Genomic DNA, 21,983 nt, shown 5'->3' with positions numbered 1-21,983 from the left:
CGATTATGGGTCGCCGGGATATGAACGTATACACTTGAAAATTGGATCGATATAAAAAGAAATACAAACGCTTTGAAAACATTACGAGGCTGAAGTCGCCAAAACACTGTCAACCAAGACCCCAAATACTACCGTGCACCAACCGCCATTCACCACAATACTTCATTTAGTTACAATAGCTACAGTGGGTCGAGAACGAGTCTATTTCTCGTTTTTCGACTTTTACAGTAAGTAGTAACTTTAAATTTTCGCTTTTAAAACAGTATTTTGTCGTAGTTTTACTTTTACCATGAAATTAAGATCTTTCGAATACGATAGTGTTTGAAGACCCTCGCCCACATAGGTTGTACAGTGTGTGAACAACTGAAAATAGACATGACTCTGTTGCCATGGATATGAAACTGTACGAGCAATACCGGACATTGTAGGGGGTGATGTGAAAGTGTGTGAGGGTGGAACGGGATCGTGGGAGGGCGGGGCGGGGCGTAGGTCAGTCGGGCAGGGTAGAGGGAAGATGGGAGGGTAGAGAGGCGCGACATGAGCGGGTGGAGTTGTGGGGTTTAGGTTGGGGTGGTTTAGGGTGGTGTAGGGGTGTCTGGGTTGGGTATAAGGGTGGAGAAGAGGCATTTGGGTTGGGGTGGAGTAGGGATGTTTGGGTGGGATGGCGGTGGTGGGGGTCAGCTGAGGTGAGGGAAGATGGTTGATGAAAGGGGATGGGATCTGAGATTGAGAGGGGGTCGGAGTCAGAGTGGTGTCGTGAAGAGCGTGAGGGCGGAGCGAGTGAGAGGGTTTTAGGAGCAGAGGTCGGAAGAGTGTGGGTCATACTCAAATTGGGGAGATTCTAAAAGAGAAAGACGTCCCTATTAATACCTATATATTTAACGAGATATCAAATTTAATATGTCACGTGTATTTGTGTACATGATCATCTATAGTTGATATGAAGCGATATGAAGCGACATAACCCGAAAATGTACACAATGTTAACACGAAAAAATTGAAGGGGAGAAATTGAATGTACGTCACTTATCAACTGTGAGTAAATAGAATATTGATATCTATATTTTAGCTGCAAACACATCGGCGATTTGTTCCCCAGACACCCATTTAGTACACGTCAGTCATTGGGAACTGGGGTCTTATTCTGCCTCGGATTCCGTATGATTAATTCAGGGTCCATTCTTTATTAAAGGACCTGAGATACCATCGATTGATATCTATTTAACCTTTTGCACATTTCTTTCAAAAAGAAACAACGAAATGAAAAAGATACACAGCTCTATAAACAACAACAGCATATCGATTATTTTAGTTTATATGTTTTCTACCTTTAATATAAGTCACGTGGATGGCGAAAGCATCTGTGCGAACAGATGTTGTATGATTTTATAACGGGAAAACAGTTTACAATACATTACAGCAATAACCTTGTAACGCGATTTATCAATTTCTAAAATATTTCCTTCTCCAACTCATGTCCGCATCAAATTTTCGTTTATCGCGAAAAGCTCCAATATTCTACGACTTCACTCATCGACGACGGAGAACGTGACTGCGACGTGCAGGTCAATGAACCAGGCTCAACACCCCTCTTTTTGGTTCAGTCTAATGACCGACATTTTGCCCTTACGTCACTTCCTCGCCGCCATTTCTTGACCTTCATGGTGCGAGTAGCCGGAGAGGAGGCCACCATGGACAATCGGGAGGAAGTATTTGACGCCCTGAATGGTTTGTAGATTCATTATACATACCAAATGAATCTGTAATGTTTTGTCGACAGGTTTTTACATTCATGTCTCTGCTTATTTCAGATTTTGAGAAGAAACCAACGAAAGATATTCCCCCGTTATTGGAGCAGTTTCTAAGCGAAGTGGCCAAAACGGGCGAAACACTGTAAGTTGTCACGTTTACATGTTGGTGGTTTGTATGATGGATACCGAAATCAAATTATGGTAAACTAACATTCCAGATTGCCATAGTTTGTGTTTTTTCGGCCAACATGTGACTACGCAATATCAACATAGCCGGTGTGGTGATATATGAAGAAGCGTCTTGGAGTGTAAACAAAGCGGAGTGGCGGATAATTCAAACGACGCGTGGCACGGGCAGTGTCGAGTTCAGCTTGTGTAATTATGTGTAGCATAACGGCAAACGGTGGAATTTGGTTGTTACATAGTTCTGAAATGCCATTCGTGATCATAAGTAGGATAAATGACGGTGCGAATGACGTGAACACATGATATGAATGTTTCTAAACTCACAGGAAAGTGAATTTTGGAGTGGAGACGTAGCCATAATTAGCCTTAGATTATTTTAGTATGAAGTACTCAAGATTAACCTAAAATCGTGGATGTAACACCATTATCATTCTTTCTGAATTAAAACGATTCAGTTGAAAATACCCACTTCTAACAAATGTCATGCTTATATCATTCATATGACACTTAAGTGGAAAATGGACTTTCTGTGAGGGCACACCATTTCACAGTACATGAGATTGTTTACATAACTTGTGATGTCACCTAAATTTGTGGGCTACATAGGATATTAGCATATAGGAATTTATGGAACCCCAGAAACAAGAAAGCTCAACAATGATATATGTAATGCTTGCATACAGTAGTCATTAAAGCTGTTCAACTTTGCAAAACAGCAAAACTTGAAGGGAAGAAAGACTGATAGAATGTGTGCTAATTTCCTCAATACTTACTGATAATTTATTGTCAACTATGTCTCAGAATGGTAGTACCCCAGTAGGTGAAGAACACCAGTACTTCCTTCGGGATGGAGCTAGTTAAGCCTAATTCACAGATTAAGGTTATCCATGAATTTAGGTGAAGTGTAAATATATTTAATAATGTATTTTCAACAGTGAGATCTTTGAAATATGAATTTCCATGGAGTGAAGGCAGAGCTATATGAATGTCTGAAGATAATGTAGTTTTGCTGTAAAAGATCGTGATTTTTGTTCCAATGTATGCTAAAAGCAAATGTTCAGATGATTCAATTGTTTAATGATATGTGTTTGTTTAGGTGTTAGGATTGGGAATATCTTCAGCGGTTTCTACAATTTTGATTATACAGTCTTGTGATAAACATGAAAGTGAAACTGTCATTCATATGCTTTTGAAGGTCAGTTTCGCGGCCATAATTTTTGACAAGCCTCTTGTCCTTTGGGAGTGCATCTTACTGAGGCAAGGGAGTTAACTGACTATAAAAGTCCAGTTTCCATCCTTGCCGAACTAGGCTGGTGTTATTTAGTTACATTTTGGCTGGACTAGCAAGTTTTTGCATAGTCCAATCAAAATCGTGCAAATTCAAATCCGGTTTCGTAATCTGTCATGCAGATTTTGGTTGATTGCAGGAGTTGTAAAACATGTGCACCGCCAATTCGTTGTCATCAGATATTTTCCAAATCTTTTCATGTTTTTAATCGAGGTGCTTACATGATTTGACGTACTTCACAATGTAAGACCTGTTTTATGACATTATACATATTGATTATTGATCAGATCGTCTGGACTGGATGCCGCCATTTTGTTTGAAGCTAATGCAAGTAATACGAGAGGTGGAATCTGATTGGTGCATAGGAGAGGCTTAGAAGGGACATAACTCTTAATAGCCACTGGTGGTGCTACATTCGAGCCCAGGAATTCTAGCCTTGTTCGGCAAGGGTGGAAACTGGACTTTTATAGTCAGTTAGCTCTCTTGCCTTGGGAAGATGTTGGGAGTATCCCCTAGATTGGGTTTTCGGGATGTTTATGAAACATTTGTCATTTTCTCTTTTATCACAAGAACAACTGTGAGGCATCTTACTTATAATAGACGACTTTATCTAAAAAACAGGTCATCTGAGTATTTAAAATGTCTGTGTGACGCCACACCCCTTGTTATAGAGCGAGTAATCGCGATAACCATGGCCATCCAAAAAACATACAATGTCCGAAAACTTAGGATCTGACTAGATGATGTTTTAACATGCTATATATTTAACAGTTGCACATTTTTTTATTGTTGCGCAGACATGGGCACAAAGTGATTGGATAAAAAATTAGATTTGTGATGACTGTAGAAATAATTGTTGTTGTTGGTTGAGTAGGTGTTTCAAAAGTGTTTATTGCCTTAAACATAGGTTCAAGTCTGTTTGTAGTGTTCCTAGATGTGAAAACTCGTCTGAGCATGGTGTTTCGCATGTTCTGCTGAGATACAGACCCTCAGATAACTTTTTGAGCAGAGTTTTTACTCAAAGGTTTCTATTTTATTTGGGTTATTACATTTTTCATTGTGTAACCAATATTTTTTCACTCATCTATTCATCACTCTATAGGGTTTTCCCTAAATGAGTAGGCATTTTGTGATTTTAAAAAATAATGAAATAATGTCTTAGATGTATATAACAGTCCTAAATATAGGCTTGACTCGGAAAGCAAATTAGCTTGTAATTGTGTTTCGAAAATTATCTCCGTTGTACCCATGCTGTAAAAACTTCATTGGGTATTTACGCATGCTGTCTTCTAACATTTGCATTTTCCATTTAATGCATGCGTTCCTGTACGCAGGATAATTGAAAGTAATTGGGTTTTGAATAGTTTTGGGGGGTATTTTACTCAAAAAACGTGCAGCTTATCTGTAGCTCTGGATATACTCGGAAGAGTCACAGGAAAAATAAGTTAACTTAAAAATAGCCAGGTAAAATGATAATTAACAAGAAGAAAAGTGTTTACCTGTTTACCCCATAGACTTTCTTCACTTGATGATGTCATGCTGTTGTGACTGTTTCACAGCCTTCTAAACATCATTGGTGTACTTAAGATTTCTTTATGTACATTCAATATTTAATCTGTCATGCCTCTCTTTCCAAGGGAGATAATTAACCTTCGATTTTTCTCAATGTATTAAGGACTTGCCCTACAGAAACACACTGGTTTCTCAATATAGCATTTTGTTATGAAATGTCAATAAACCCTTCCAATATCGTACTATTGGCTGTTTACATAAATACACAGTAGCTTCTCCTACGACAAAATGCATTCAAGTTGTGAGTGTCAAAGTGACAATTCAAATTTTATCTTTCGTTGATATCGTCTTGATATATAAGTACAGTCAAGTCTCCTTTATCCGACACTTGTTAATCCGACAATCGGCTTTATCCGACACTAATGATGGGAACCGATTAAATCAGTGCTATTTAGACCCGTTAATCCGACAGTCTCGCACCCTGACTCCGACACACCTAATTTGCAACGAACTACCGAAATAACTCATTAATCAGTCTCGTAAACACAGTGACACAGTGATCAGTGTAGTCCGTGGTCATCTGCCCGCGAGTACACAGCCAGTGTTTTGATGCGAGACTAATCGGCTGGTAGCTGCATATTGCAACGGCTGCAGAGATAAACTTGCTTAACAATAAACAATTAATGCTTTAATTAAAGAAAACAGGATACTTCACATGCTTAGATTACCTCAATCTTATTAATATCAGATACAAGTTCTCGCTATCGACGAGGACATCCCATTACAGGTCACATCAGAACAACCTTTCGCGAACTATGACCTACCAATGAAATGACCAACAGGAAGTCAACGTTAGCCACTTAGAAAGCAGCTTTCTTAAGCTTTGGGTACCAGTTCCAAAGTTGCGACTTCCATTCCAGACTTTGCTTTTTAAAGTATTTTGAATCGGTCATACAGTCCGTAACAGTTGGTTTGTGTTAAACTTTAGAAGTTGCATGATTCGCCAACAATGTAACATAACAATATGATTAATTATTTTATATTTTTTATGACGTGTTTGAATCCTTATCTATCGTGTATTTGTCCGATTTTCGATCACAAACGTTGATACTACTAAATTTTGTTTATCCGACAAACTTGTTAATCCGACATAATCATATGGAACCATCAATGTCCGATTAAGGGGACTTGACTGTATTATTGCAGTTGTATATTTGTCTCGAGCTTCAGGATTCACATTGAAACACAATTCAGAATTGGGTCCCTAATCACTGAAATACTGTATTATTTGCATTTTACCTCTAGATGCAGTTGAAATATTTTAAATGCACATTCACATGCACACAGATTTCATTGTACGAACCATAATTACTGAAAGAATGCTTATGATGAGTTCTTATTCTACAATTGCTATACATACACGTTAGGACTGCAAAATCAAACAAAAGCAACACAAATTATTTGACATAGTTTGTTAATTATTAATATATTAAAAATTTATATACTTCACCTATCCAGGTACTAGTATCTGCTCAAATGCAACAATGACCAGTGACCACAATACTGTCAAATTAAATGTTATAAGAGTGTTGTCTTTCAAGAAATCTATGCAGATAATATGTTCTTATTTTTAGATACAGGGTATGTAAATGAACATGACAGTCTATTCATGAATATTCAATTCTATTGGTGACAAATAACGAATTCAATTCATGAATGGATACGGTTCGATTCACCGAAAACACAAGTGAATCATAACAGCCCTGGTACACAACATATTTTTCATAAGATTTGTGTTGAGAGTATCCCAGCTGACACGTTGTTCAATGATTTGACCAATTGGAAAGACACGTTTCTTCAGGTGTTAGTGGCAGTCGGGTTGCCTAGTGGTTAAAGCGTTCGCTCGTCACGCCGAAGACCCGGGTTCGATTCCCTACATGGGTACAATGTGTGAAGCCCATTTCTGGTGTCCCCCGCCATGATATTGCTTGAATATTGCTAAAAGCGGCGTAAAACCATTCTCACTCACTCAATTCTTCAGGTGTTTGTGGATTTACATCAGTGACTTTTCCGTTTGCTTATCACTCAGGATATACCAGTCCCTGATTGAAAGGAAGCATTTAGTGGACATACACCATGTACCCAAAACAGCTATCTTATTTTCAATTGACTAAAATAATAGAATTCTTCTCTAAATCTTGTGATGAAACTTTACTTTTGAATGTTCATAGATAAATTGTTTCTGATTTGATCAAGGAATGAGTGACACATTTACAAAGTTTCAGTCTTTGCAAAGTGAAATTGAGAGCAAATTATATGATTTTGGTGAATTGACCCTCAGATTTTCCACAATGAAGAACAAAGTCCATCCAGTTAAACATGTGAACTTGTCATATAGATGCCCATCACAATATTAATTGCTCTATGGATTTTGAAAAATTCTTCTCAGATAAGCAAACCAGCAGCTTTCGACACATTAATTCATTCACATACACATTAATTCAGCTTGTTCATATTCCGATTCATTTATAAATTATCCACAATTTAATCATATTCTACATATGTTAAGCCTCAGTGAATTATGTTACTTGTCATGTACTTGGAACTTCTTTTGAGTTAACTGCTCTATATGAAACATATATATTTTTTGTTATTTTTTTTATAGTAAAATAATGCTCAGGATACAGGAGTTCAGTCTGAATCATTGTATTCATTTATATGTATACGTTGATTGTCCTTTGCATATTTATTCATAGCCTTATGTTCATCTCAGTACAGAGTCTACAGACCATGATAGTAGCAACTACCTAGCAGCTGTAGACTAAACATCACAAACAAGGAAATGAAGATCAAAATGTGGGAAACATTGTCTAACTGTGATGTTTTTTGTGGGCATCTGTTTGATTTCCTGATTGCCTGCTGTTACAAACATAATCTGTGATTAACATTTGCGAAGTGACTTAAAATAATTTTGTGTAATCAAGGTAATGCTTGTGAAAGGAGAACCATATTTTATGACCTATGCAATGTTCAATGAAGTTCAGGGGACTTGTCATGGTTACTGCCAAAGTATGGTCTGAATGAAGATATTGAGATTATTATTATGTGAGGACCACCTCCGTGGTCTAGTGGTAGAGCGTCCGCCCGGAGAGCGGATTGGGGTTCGATCCCCAGCCGTGTCATACCAAAAGACGTTAAAAGATGGTACTTGTCGTTACCCTGTCTGGCGCTCAGCATTAAGGGACTAAAACAAGGACTGGTCGGCTCAGAGTCAGTATACTGTGTCTGAGTGGGGTATTCATGTTAAACTGTGGCATGGTATCTCAGTGGGCTAGCACTATAAATCGGCATCAGTCCGGACTAGTACAAGCAGCCACACACAAACACACATACAGACATGCACGTCGCTATATAAGTGCAATAATCTTGGACGAGACATTAAACCCAAATTCACCTCACCTCACCTATTATTGTGTGAAGCCCATTCTCCTTGTCTCTAAACTTGGCTGCTAAGAGTGGCTTTCACCTTACTAGGTCTGAAATAATAGTCTTAAATTGAGGACATCATATATGATTTGCAAAACTTAATTCAAGAAATTTTAAGTGACCAGTTTGTGAATGAATTCCGCTTTTCATTTTAGTTTGTAGTTCGTCTGATGTATTATTTTATGCATGTGCAGTTTTTAAATAAAAGGGGACCATGTGGTCATTGTGATCTTTGAATCCAGGGACACCAAAATAATATTTTTGATATTAGGTTCATGAAAAGGACTTGTGTCAAAAGGAGCTTTGTATAACACCCAGATTTATACTGCAGACATCAGATGTACAAGGGGCGGTGGGGTAGCCCAGTGGTTAAAGTGTTTGCTCATCACGCTGAAGACCTGGGTTCGATTCCTGACATGGGTACAATGTGTGAAGCCCATTTCTTGTGTTCCCTGCTGTGATATTGCTGGAATATTGCTAAAAGCAGCATAAAACCACACTCACTCACTCACTCACTCATTCACTCACTCACTCACTCACTCACTCACTCACTCACTCACTCACTCACTCACTCACTCACTCACTCACTCACTCACTCACTCACTCACTCACTGATGTACAAATAATTAAAACAAGCAGAAAGTTGTCAGCAGCTTTGTCATTAAAGCTCATCACTTCCTGATGGCAGCCTACAGTGTACATGGACTGAGTTGTTGTTGTGGACTTCAGGTTCCCTTGGCCCAGACTCAAGCCCCTGCTGGTGAGCAAGCTGGACCAGGTGATGACCGAGTTTCACCAGGAGATCCCAGTGGACCACTACCCCCCCAACACCAACATGGAACAGGTCAAGTTCGATGATATGAGGGACCGGATCATTAAAGCTGTGGAGAGGTTTCATGGGTAGGTGACCATCTTTACGCATGTGTTTGTTTTGTTTGTTACTTCTTTGAAAGGCATTTGATGTTGGATTACTAAGTAAGGGGGTGCGGTCGGGTAGCCAAATGGTTTAAGTGTGAGCTCGTCATGCCGAAATCCTGAGTTAGATTCCTGACATGGGTACACTGCGTAGAACCCATTCATGTCATGCCGAAGACCCAATTGTGTTCCCGACATGGGTACAATGAGTGAAGCCCATGGCCTAGACAACAGTGTGTGATATTGTGAGCTATGATCCTCATTTGGGGTACGATGAAATGCAATCAACCAAGACTCCGAGCCTAACCACCCAATGCTGGGTATCTATACTGACCCGGAATCTCCATGGGGTTAGACATTTATTAACACAATATTTGGGCATATTGAAATCAGCTTTTGTATGAGATTACAGTAAACTACGGGTATAAAGAACTCAAAGGGACCACAAATTTTAGTTTGTTATAACCATAGTTTGTTATAAGCATCTATAAAGCATATATATACAGCAAAGGGCGGGGACCAATTATAAGATTGTTATATATCCGTCAGTTCGTTATAAGCACGTTTATTATAAACATAGTTTACTGTTACATGTTGTTGATTTTATTTCCTAAATTAAGGGAATAAAAAATGGTTTGAAACTGTAATTTCTGTCCTGACCAGGTCACTACAATCGTCGCTTACAAATATTTTTTCACCTGATAACTTTTTGTTGTTGATGTTGTTGCTAAGCTGTAAGTAAACGCAAAATGAATATGTACTATGATGTACTTAATTTTAGAAAATGCAGGTCAGTTGATGTGAAGGGTCTTACCAGTCTGCTGACATGTCCAAATTTGAAATTGTTCGTTTGATGTGGGCAAGTTCAGATATTTTATATCTTCCCGAGGCTGGGGAGTTAACTCACTATAAAGGTCCAGTTTCCACCCTTGCCAAACTAGGCTGGCTTTATGGAGTTATGTTTTGGCTGGACTAACAAGTTTATGCATAGTTTAGACCCTTGAAGATCCGGGGAAGAATAGGCCTTTAGCAACCCATGCTTGACGTAAAAGGTGACAAGCAGGATAGGGTGGTCAGACTCGTTGGCATGGTTGATGCATGTCATCATATCCTAATTATGTGGATCGATGCTCATGATGTCAATCACTGGATCACCATGCTTGCCATTAAAGGCGACGGGATCTGGTGGTCAAGGTCACTAACTTGGTTGATGCATGTCATCATATCCAAATTGTGTGGATCGATGCTCATAATGTTAATCACTGGATTGTTTGGTTCAGACTAGATTATTTTTTCAGATTGCCTTCATATAGCTAGAATATTGCTGAGTGCGGCATTAAACAACAAACAGAGAAAACAATCACTGGATTGAAATTTCAACTCTGCAGAGAAACTTGAATGAACCTGTTGTTCAGTTTATGTAATGACTGTGATGTCATGAACAATGGATAATGTCATGACTTATATTTCTGAATTATGAAACAATTTAACCTCAAACTGAGTTTGTACATTCTTCTACAGCTGTGTATATATACCTTGTATTATTTATTTTCAGAGCTCCATTCACAATTCAGAGGTTGTGTGAGTTGATCACAGATCCCAAGAGACATTATAAGAGAAGTGACAAGTTTTTAAGAGGCATTGAAAAGGTATATATATATATATTGTGGCCACGAGGTTTTTCTGTCAATCGTTGACCATCTCTCCTTGAAGCACTTGTAAGAAGGGTACAGGACGTACATGATCTACCAGTTGTCTGACTTTCATTTTAGTGGAACCCTAGGTAGCTGAGTGGGTTAGATTGCTGACTTTGTGTGCTGGCGATTTGGTGCCTCACTCTGGCAGGTGTGGGTTTGAATCCTGGACTTGACTTTACCCCAAAAAGTACGAGAATCTGTACTTTACAAAGAAAGTGTTATCCCAAATATAACATTTCTTATATCAGTCAGCTGTTATTATTAGTTTCACATTTGTAATGTATAGTTCAGATATTATTTCATGAAAATATTTTATTACTTTCATATGGCCTTGGGTTAAACATTGGAAATAAAACATTTCACATACAGTTTGGAAACTACAAGCGGTTATGACATCAGTGTAAATGTAACCAAGCAATCATCGATTGTTATCGAACATCAGGACATCTCCACCTCACCCTGTTTCATTTGTTACGGGGCAGTCGTGTAGCCTAGTGGTTAAAGCATTTGCTCGTCATGCCGAAGATCCAGGTTCGATTCCTGACATGGGTACAATGTTTTGAAGCCCATTTCTGGTGTCCCCCGCTGTGATATTACTGGAATATTGCTAAAAGCGGTGTAAAGCCATACTTACTCACTCACTCAATGTTTTTGTTTGTTTCAGAATGTGCTGGTGGTAAGCACTGTGGACCCGTTTGGAAGGTAAGGGCAATTCTTGTCACCTTCACATCATGCTGATGGTGTTGATAGTTACCTTCTTTTAGTCAACACCTTCTCGAGACAAGGGAGTTAACTGGCTTTAAAAGTTCACTTTCCACCCTTCTGCACTAGGCTGGAATTTCTGAGTTATATTTTGGCTGCATAGTTCAATAAAAGAATCGTGTAGTGAAATCAACATCTAGTTTGTAAGCAACATGGCGACTGACGTGCAGATTTTGGTCATTGAAGGGTTTGCAAAACGTGAACTGTCAACTGGGCGTTGTCAGATACTTTCCAAATCTATTCATGTTTTTAATCAACGTGCTCAAATGATATGATGCACTTTGGCAGAGTTTTGGCTCATTCCTAAATTGTTGACATTAGTTTATGACAAAGAAAGACCCCTTTGAAGTTGGTGCCCAAACCCTTTTGTTAGATATTTGTATTAAGTTCACTTACCACTGATAGCTTGACCTTGACTTCCAGCATTATTTGCAGTAGAACAGGATTGGACTGTTATGGACTATGATAAGTAAAGTTATTCAAGAAATCCAATTGACTGGGGCTTTGGACTAATGGCAGACTTTTATTATCATAAATAATTTCTAGTACTAATTAAATCTCTTATGTTTGCGTTTGTTTCTCCAGGAAAGTTGTGTCTGAATCCCGGAATCTGGTGAATGGTCTTGACAGCAATGGCTGCACCCAGACCGGCAATTCTCTCCCACCCCCTCCTGTCCCCTCTTGGCCCCTCAACAACCCGGGGGTGGCAACAGTGTGGCCCAAGTCCAAGTCCGACTCCGAGGAATCAGCACCCAGTCCTAATGAACAGGAAGTGGATTCATCAGAGGAAGAGCAACAGCACATGGAACCAGAAACACCGATAGAGGAAAAATATTCCCCCCCTTCACAATCACAGCCTGATGAATCATCTCCGGGGGTTGATGATTCCGAGGCAGCATGTATGGACACAATTAAAACCGACGAATCAGCAGAGACTGAACCTGAGTCTATGGCAGCTGAATCAGGGGAGGCTACTCCAGCTGAGATGCCGGAGAGTGAGGAAAGTCCACATGTGTCCGGGAATGAGGCAGCAGTGTCTGAAAGCCAGGCAGCAGTGTCCGAGAGTGAAGCGGTGTCCGAGAGTGAAGCAGTGTCCGAGAATGAAACAGCAGTGTCTGAAAGTGAGGCAGCAGTTTCTGAGAGCGGGACGGCAGTGTCGGAAAGTGAAGCCCCGGTGTTGGAAAGTGAAGCAGCCATGTCGGACAGTGAGGCGGCAGTGTCGGAGAGTGAAGCAGTCGAGGAGGATCCTGTCAAGACTGAAGACACGGACGTCAAGGGAGATCCATCACAGTCTCCTGAATCCACCCTAGAACAGACACCGGATAATGGTAAGGTCCTTTATAATATTGTTACATGTTGATTTCCAAATTAACAAGGCTTACACAGAAATGCTCAGAAGTGATTTGTTTGCACTCATAAGGCATTGCAGTAAGTCAAATAGGTGTCATTAAGTAACTAGCCCTGGAATTGATATGTTAGAGCACTCGCGAATGTTCAGAATATTGTCAGTTTTGTCTCATGATCAACGGATCCTTCATGGTTAAGGGACCATCTCTGCACCATGAGCTGCAGAACCTAAACAAATAGCATTGGTCTTAATCTCATTAAAATCAGATCTTAGTTTTCGCTCTCGCTAAACAAAGATCTGAGGACATCCCATTAAGGGTCACATCAGAATGACCTTTCATCCGACCAATCATGCAACCTCGAAAACGTTAAAATGGGGTATTCCGAACGACAGTTACGGCCCTTACGACTGATTCCGTCAAAGTATCTCTCGCTTCCTTGGGATACACATTTGAACGAGGGAAGCATTGCACAGTACGTGGGAAGCGCTGCAATACAATCACAACCATATATTAGACATTCCGGAATGTTGATTTGTTCAGTTTTAAAATTTTTAATCGAGAACTGTGTCAACATATTTTTCAAGCATACTCTGAAATGGAAGTCGCCAGGTTGAAACGAATGCCGTAAAGCTCGAGAAAGCTGCTTTCTCACTGGCTGATATCGACTTCTTGTTATTCGTTTCAGTGGTCGGTCAAAGTTCGCGAAAGGTCGTTCTCACGTGACCCGTAATGGGATGTCCTCAGATCTTTGTTTAGCTACAGCGAGAACTCAGATCGGATTTTAATGAGATTGCATTAGTCTTTGTATGCTACAACTATTCGGGCAATTGTGCTGATGCTGCATCCCTGCTGAGATGAAGAGCATTTGTTTAAGATGTCTGCTGTGACAGTCTGTGGCTTTACTGCTGCTGCAGCAATAATAAATGGATTTATGTAAAATCAGAAGAGCTATTTTTCAGGTGCTTTGGTTTTAGTTGTGTCCCTTTTCCGTGAAGGATCCATTCAAATCACAAAGGAAACCCTATTATGGTCTTAAATTAGTGGGTGGGTCGGGGGGGGCACGGGTGGCCCAGTTGTCTATTGGCTGTGTTGCGTTCCTTGGGCACGCCAGAAAGCTAAGATTGTGGGTTCGAATCCCAGTAGGCCCCGATTATGTTTCAAGGTTTATCAGCACCATACCCGTGCTGGTGGGTTTCACCGAAGTGGTAAACGTCTGAGACCTGCATCACTTTGGGCTTTCCTCCCACATAAAACTGACACGCCGTGATATAACTGGAATACTGTTAAAAGCGGCTTTAAACCCAACTCACTCACTCAATCACTCACTTAAATTAGTGGACACACCTTAACATCGCTGTTTATCCCAGCTTTCCCTAACTATGTTTTGAGTAAGGGTAGAGCCATTACAAACATTATATCTAACATTTAAAACTTGTGTCATTTCTGCTTTTCTAAATATACCTTTTAAAAGTGACATAATGGCTCTGGCAAGTTCCATATATTTTCTCTGACATCCACAGTTGCTGTTGTGTCCTGGTAATGATTCTGGACATCTTCATTCATTTCTTGCAGGTGCCCCTGGGTCAGCTCCATCACCAACACAAGATGGAGAACAGGTTTCCTCATCACAAGAACATCCACCCGTTTCACCCGAGAACCAACACATATCTGCATCAGAAGCTGGCCCTGTGTGTGAGGAGGGTGTAGCGTCATCCTCCGAGGACCCCACCGACCGGCTGTGTGAGTCGGATTCCAAACAGACTGAAGACTGTGGCAGTAGTGAGCCGGCCAGTTCCACAGATCCTGTTTCTGACTCCATGTGTGCGGAACATCCACCCGAGAAGGAATGTGCGTCTTCCTCGCCGAGTTCTTGTGAAAAATCAGACCAAGTGGACTCTTCGGAGCAGAGTATGGACACAGATTCTGAGAATTGTCGGACTTCAGAACAGACAGACAACCAATCAGAACAGCAGCAATCAAAGGAAGTGCAACAAGACACTCAGACAGACACAGACTCGCAGAAAGAGGAACCGATGGATCAGGACTGATGTGGTCATGGTGCATTACATATATATCGGGGAAAATATCAGTGCTGAATTAAATCCATGAATTGTAAAAATACCAATCTCAGGTCCAAAAAATTATTCATACCCTCATGTCATCTGTATGTACATTTTATGTAAGTCGTAAGTCAATCCATTGTCTGATGGTATTTTGTTTTCATTGTCGAATACTGATGTAGATGTTTTAATTTTGTGTACAGCTGTTTATAACGACCTAGGAAATGATAGTTGTGCCTTGCTCAAGGAGTGAATACGTCACTGATTTTACATCTTCATTTCATGGCTTCATTGTCATGCCTATTTATGATTCATGAAGACACATTTGTCAAATTATCCGAAATAAAGCTATGATAAACAGAATGGTAATTTATGTATTGGTTGCCAGTGGTCCCAGAGATGATTTACTGTTCAAAATCTTCATTGTGATCATCATGATCAAGATCACAGCCAATGGCAGTAGTGACTAGGAGTTAAAACATTGTCCTATTTATTTGTATATAATGCAGTGTTAGAACTGGGCACAAGTCCTATATAGTCCTTGTCAAATTGCCAGTAGTTAAGGTATCAGAAAGACCAGTAGAAAGTAGCCCTTTTTAAGGGTTTTGCTACGTTATTATAAGGAATGAAAAACAAATATGTAGGTCATACCATCACAGAAGTACGATTGCAAAATTATCTCAAAAGATATTGATGGTGTCTTTTGCAGAATACTGAATTTTATGCAAATAATTTGCCATTTCTGGGAAACAGTGGTTAAACATTTGTCAAAACTGTTTTTTGTTTTTTTCTGGTTGATATTTTAGGTTTTTGTTGGTCAGTCTTGTAAACCAACTAGAAAAACACAAATATGGCCTAACATTGCAGTGTTTGAAATTAAGGGGTCCTTGAGATTTGCTGCATTAGCATGTAAAGTATATGAATCAGGGGACTGCCTGTATTTTACTTAGCTTGGATGCTTCATGTCAGTTCCAGCATTGACCATGTTGTCTGGCTTATTAGCATTTCTTATAAGGTTTATGAAAGATATGTCCGCAGTGACATTGTTTGACAAGTCAAACATAATCTGAGTAAAAGCACCTAAATTCCTCACGAGCATTTTAAATAATCTACATTTTCCAGTTCACCTGCCTGAATTGAATGACATTAATACTGGTGTATCAAAGAGGACATGCCAATAGTGATGTGTGCATATGTTGGATAAATGACTTAATCTTTTGTGAAGAGTTCCAACGTTTTGTGATCTCACTGAATGAAAGGAACGTGTGCATGTTGCAATAGTTTATTAATATAGAAGACTCGGTACATTTTTGATACCTAGGAACAAGGCTCATACTGTGATACCCCAGTGGTCTTTGTGGATGAAGCATTGTTTCAGGGCAGCCTTTACAAAATACATTGTGCCCATCAATAAAATCATTCAGTCATTTATGCAGGGAGCTGTTTGTATATGGTGTTTGTATGTGTTTGATGTTTTTGTGTATTTAGATTTTGGGTCCTTGTACATGTTGAATGACCTTTGACGGAAGTCTAGTTTGGGGCATTTCACACCTGGTGCCGTGTGGAGGTATTGCCAACTCTTCGCAGAGAGGTGTATTGGAGTCGCTGCATTTCATGTGCAGCTGTGTCCTTTAGAAGTACAGTGTTGGATGATTCTTGGTTTGTCAGCACCATGCTTGTTCTTGTGGGCTTGTTCTTGTGGGCTGCTTGTTCTAGGAGTGGTCTAGGCCCTGCAATACCCTTCCAACATAAGGCTGACTGTGATACCACCACCATGGTCAAGTGGTAGCCCGGAGAGCACACGGTCAAGGGGTTCAATCCCCTGCTGCATCAAACTACAAGTTGTTAAAAGTTGGTTCTTGTTACCCTTCCTGGTGCTCGGCATTAAGGGGCTAAGACAAGGACTGGTCAGCTTGGAGTCAGTATAATGTGTTTGTGTGTGGTATTCATGTTAAACTGTAACATGGTATCTCAGTTGGCTAGCACTCTTCTTCCCAAGGCAAGGGCGTTAACATCTTCACTGGGTGCTGCCATTTTGTTTGAAGCATATGCAAGTGATATGAGAAATGGAATCTGATTGGTCAGCAGGAGGAACATGGAGGAGACAAAACTTGTACTAGCCGCTATAGGAGCTGCAATCCAGCCTGGAAATTCCAGTCTAGTTTGGCAAGGGTGGAAACGAGACTTTTAGTCATTTAACACCTTATCTTGGGAAGATGGCTAGCACTATAAAATCAGCATTAGCCTGGACTAGCACACTCTAGCACAGACACACACACGTCACTATATAAGTGCAATAATCTTGAATGCGACATTAAACCCCAAATCCCCTCACCTGACTAATGTGCAATGATAATGTGATCGGGTGGTCAGGCTTGCTGAGTTGATTGATGCATGTCATCGTGTCCCAATTGTGTAGATACATGCTCATGATGTTGATCATGGGATTGTCTGGTAAAGACTTAATTAATACAGACTGATGTCATATAGCTGTAATATTACTGAGTCCAGTTCTAAACAGCAAAAACATTTAGCGGATGTACCTTTGAAACAGAATACTATCAGTGAGTGAGTGAGTGAGTTTAATTAAAGTCACGTCGGCAATATTTCAGACTATGAGTAGTTAAGAGAATTACCAACGAGCTCCTGAGAGTTACGAATTATCAGCATTCTTTCAAAAGTGACGACTAACCCTTTATTCTGTTTGAGTTGGTTATTCTTTAGATTACTCATTGTAAGTTTGAGAAAGAAAATGACGAGAAATAAAAAATTTCAACTTTGCAGAGAAATTTTACTGAGGATGAACCAATTGTTCAGTTGACATGTCAGTTTGTGATGTTAATCACTGGATTGTCTGTCCAGACACAGTTATTCACAGACTACTGTCATTTAGCTGGAATATTGCAGAGTGTGGTGTTAGACAACAAACAAACAAACATAAACACCATGACAAAGCTGAAATACTGTTCAAAATGGAAGTTAACCAATTCACTTTCATACAGATATGAATAAATGTTGGAGACTGTAATTGTGCAAATACTTCTGTGTTGCTGGTACTACAGGCAAGGTGAATATTACTAGAAGCATCAATTGACCAATCTCACAAATGCATACATCTAGACATGTTACTTCTGTGATCTTCACTGTAACCTTGACAGAGACCGAGATCTAAAAAGAAATACTTGCTACATGTACATTTGAATCTTTCCACCTTCTCGAAATTTAGATTTACGAGATTTCAGAATAATGTTTTGAAACCTTTAAGTGTGCAAAGGGAGACAATATAATTAGTCGATTTTATTAGGGTTAGAATTCATTGCTAAATTGTGTTTGCAGTGTCATTTGAAAGACCTAACTGAAACAATCTAGGACAGTGAATAGGCTTGAGTGTAGACTAACACTTAGTCTGACTTTTTTTTGCTAGAAACAAACAACTGCAATTAAATTGAAACGGAGCCCCAGTGAGATGTGAGATTCTGAATCTGAGGAAAATCTAGACTTGCTTCATTTAGACATTACAGAAGGGGCTGGGTGGAAGGGAAAATAATATGGTTCAGGGAGCGACAGACAAGCCCGAGTGTAGATTCTTTTCTACATCTGCAATGGCTTGTGCAGCACTTTCAAGGCAAGTTACAGGTATAAAATTACTCTGACCCACAACATGCAATAAAACTCCCGTGTCAGTAAATTAGGAAACGTCAGTACTCAAACACCTTAGAAGGGACACACCTACTTTATGACCTGACAATGTTTGTTTGTTTGTTTCTAGATAACAAGTCACATGATTCGGGCTCTGTTTCTGTCAGTGTGAAGAAGATTGATGTAGAAATAGTATGCAATATAACGTAAATCAGCTCTTAGCTCGTCTCATACAGACATGGAAACGTGAAACAAAAATATCGGATAACTACTGAGAAAGTCTACAATATTTTGGCAAGTATAGCACACTTTAGTTTCAGGGCTTGTAATCTGATTCTTTGGGCCTTTAAGAAAACCGAATTCACAAAATAAATCTTAAAATATTTTTCAGAGGCTACATGTGTCTACCCCAAGCATTCAGAAACCATGTAACAATGGCTTTTATCATGTGCAACATTTTTAAACGGCTGATAATCTTGGACAGTAAACTTCTTGTAGTTCTCTACACTGTCGAGTATGTCCATTATTGTAGCTTATTTGTGTCATTACTGTCAACTCAGTCTGGTTGAAGTTCAGATGGTGTAATGTCCTGCATTTAACATTTCCTCATGTCCACTTATCTGGACCTGCTCAGGGCTTTATCTGGACCTGCTCAGGGCTTTATGTGGACCTGCTCAGAGGCTGGTATTTGTCTGCAACAAATGTTGCCGAAAATTCCTAAACAGGAATCAATATTTCAGAGCTGATGCAAACACAGTGTAACTAAGGTTTTGGCTTTGTATGACATGTTCATGGACACAGAAGAGGCTTAGTTTTACATTGCATTGATGCAGTGTGACATGTATAAATGGATCTGAATGTGTGAAGACAAAAACAATGATTCCTAGAGATATCCCAGAACACCTTGTTTTGAGAATATGCTTGACTAGATTCAAGGTTAGTGGGCCATGCAGTCAATGGTCCTCTCACACACAACAATCCTCGACAAGTTTTCTCTTTTTATTGTCAACAATCCAAACCCCCCCAATTTACAGTGTGAAGTTGTATGAGGTGGTCCCATGATTTTTCTCCAGAAAATGCATATATATGTTTTATGTCCTATGTTAACGTAACACAATGGGTATCATAATTCATCCCTGCTGGGGTCAGCAGGCCCTTCCTCTGCATCCTGCTCAGCAGGCTCTTCCTCAACCTCTTCTTCCTCATCCTCACCCTCTTCTGAAAAACCAACAATGAGAAAGTATAACAACACTGAATATGGCGAATGTGTGCAGATCCACCAACCGTATAAAATTCTAAAGTCAAGATAAAATATAAAATATAATCTGAAGAGTGCTGCTTTTTTAACAGTTGTGCAAAGTATGCGCAAAACTGCAAGAGCAACAGGACCGCATAACCAAGATTGCACACACGACAACCTATTCAGATTTACACAAATGCTCCAGATAATTTTTCAACCATTTGTACAGTACAGGTCATTTTCAGAACTGACGAACACCAGACATTTTTCTAACGATTAAATACTGTACTGCTCGTTTTTAGAAATGACAAGTACTGGTATGATCATTCAAAGATCTTGTGTTGTACATTCAGATTTTGTGTCAAACTTATGTTAACATAACCAAGACAAGAGAACTCAAGAAAAAATACCACCCCGTATTATAACACTGAGATGTATATGTAATGACGTCATGTGATCGTTAGTGCAAAGTGGTCTCTTTAGTAAACAAAGTTACCGGATATTTCATTCGTTGAGGGAAATTTCATGTTTCTCTAATAGAGTGACAGGGGGGAACTTAAAGAATGTAATTATTATTAGCCAATGACAATGAAGGATTGGGAGGAATCCATTTGCTGCTGACACATTTGTTTGTTTGATTTGTTTTGTTTGTTCTTTAATGTCACACTTAGCAATATTCCAACTATATGATGGCAGTCTTTAAATTATCGAGTTTGGACCCGATAATCCAGTGATTGACTTCATGAGCATCGATCCACGCAATTGGGATGCGATGACATGCACCAACCAAGTCAGCGAGCCTGACCACCCGATCCCGTTGACACGTAATGACTTGATCCTGTTTAATCAGAAGGTAATGCCCAATATGGTCATGTTTAACACTGTTTTGAAAAACGTCTTTTGACAATAAATAGACAGGGTACGGTTACAATCATGAAGATGTGTAGTATTGTTTGCCTGCGTAATTGATACAGTTGTAATTTGCAATCTGTCTGTATTTGACTACTTTTTATCAGTATAATACACCGATAAGGCATCAATCATGAGCACTGTTTACAGATTGAATATTTTGAATACAAATGACAAATCTGAGTTTGAAATTATATTTCTCCGCACACCAGGGTTTTTAATAGTTTTGAACAAGACATCATCGATACAACAAACTATGGCTATAATGAACTCAAAAGGACAACAAATATCAGTTCATTATAACTGTAGTTTGTTATAAACAAATATACTGCATATATACAGCAAATGGACGGGACAAAAAACCAAAAACAGTTCATTATATGTCAGTTCGTTATATCATGTTCGTTTTAAACATAGTTTACTGTATCTCGAGGCAACATAAAGTAGGAGGAAAGTGAGTATTATGGTTTTTCGCCGCTTTTAGCAATATTCCAGCAATATCGCGGCGGGGTACACCAGAAATGTGCTTCACACATTGTACCCATGTCGGGGATTGAATCCAGGTCTTCGGCGTGACGAGCGAACGGTTTAACCACTAGGCTACCCAACCCCATTAGGAGGAAAGCCAGAAGAGGGATATGATGACATGCAATCAACCAACTTTACCAAGTCACCGAGCCTAACCACCTGATACATTAGGTCTTGTGTGACAACTGGCACAGCCACGCACTGTGCAGTAATGACTTGGTATTACACCACTACCACAGGCTATTTGCATGTCCGTTCTGTTTGTGAAGAAACAAGCTTACTCTGAAATTCCATAATTAAAGACTTTCACTGCTTTTTACAGATTGTTGTGCATAATTATAGAGAAATACTACTTCAATTGCCACAACGAGGGTCTATCTTTACCCATCAAAGTGACAGTTTTTCTTGCTATCCACACGTGTTTGATGACTGCACTTGGAACCCTACAACCACTGTCAACAAAGGATCAATACACAAATGGAAATAGTCTTTTACTTAGTACTAAGCTTTACTGTCAGTACAGAAAGTACACATTCAATAGCAATATTCCAGCAATATTACGGTAGGGGACACCAGAAATGGGCTTCACACTTTGTACCAATGTGGGGAATCGAACTTGGGTCTTTGGCGTGATAGCGGACGCTTTAACCACTAGGCTACC

General features: G+C 39.5%; 2 protein-coding genes across 2 annotated transcripts in view; one reads left to right on the top strand and one right to left on the bottom strand.

Moving 5' to 3' along the window:
- The first annotated feature begins 1,647 nt into the window (after window positions 1-1,647).
- On the top strand, window positions 1,648-16,398 carry LOC139445841 (serine/threonine-protein phosphatase 4 regulatory subunit 2-B-like). The gene is made up of 7 exons (XM_071227069.1): window positions 1,648-1,728; window positions 1,812-1,893; window positions 8,953-9,123; window positions 10,694-10,787; window positions 11,500-11,537; window positions 12,183-12,925; window positions 14,519-16,398. The coding sequence occupies exons 1-7, from the start codon at window positions 1,662-1,664 to the stop codon at window positions 14,992-14,994; spliced, it is 1,671 nt and encodes a 556-aa protein (XP_071083170.1). The 5' UTR covers window positions 1,648-1,661; the 3' UTR covers window positions 14,995-16,398.
- Window positions 16,399-19,632: 3,234 nt separating this feature from the next.
- Window positions 19,633-21,983, bottom strand: part of LOC139444989 (cysteine-rich with EGF-like domain protein 2) — a 28,646-nt gene continuing 26,295 nt past the window's right edge. Inside the window, exon 11 of the mRNA XM_071226027.1 lies at window positions 19,633-19,863. Within this exon, the coding sequence (XP_071082128.1) occupies window positions 19,769-19,863 (95 nt within the window). The 3' untranslated portion in view covers window positions 19,633-19,768. The remainder of the gene's footprint in view (window positions 19,864-21,983) is intronic.

Source organism: Haliotis cracherodii, unplaced genomic scaffold (genome assembly GCF_022045235.1).
Source record: "Haliotis cracherodii isolate W230 unplaced genomic scaffold, xgHalCrac1.p SCAF_6, whole genome shotgun sequence".
Classification (NCBI taxonomy): domain Eukaryota; kingdom Metazoa; phylum Mollusca; class Gastropoda; order Lepetellida; family Haliotidae; genus Haliotis; species Haliotis cracherodii.
The sequence above is the reverse complement of the archived record's forward strand: the minus strand, read 5'-3'. Positions and strand labels throughout refer to the sequence as shown.

What these genes read in the sequence shown, in the direction of transcription:
- LOC139445841 (XM_071227069.1), top strand. Translation starts at nt 1,662, where the DNA reads ATGGTGCGAGTAGCCGGAGAGGAGGCCACCATGGACAATCGGGAGGAA. An exon ending in AGTATTTGACGCCCTGAATG is followed by an intron (nt 1,729 to 1,811) that starts GTTTGTAGATTC and finishes TGCTTATTTCAG; the next exon opens with ATTTTGAGAAGAAACCAACG. An exon ending in ACTGTGGACCCGTTTGGAAG is followed by an intron (nt 11,538 to 12,182) that starts GTAAGGGCAATT and finishes TTGTTTCTCCAG; the next exon opens with GAAAGTTGTGTCTGAATCCC.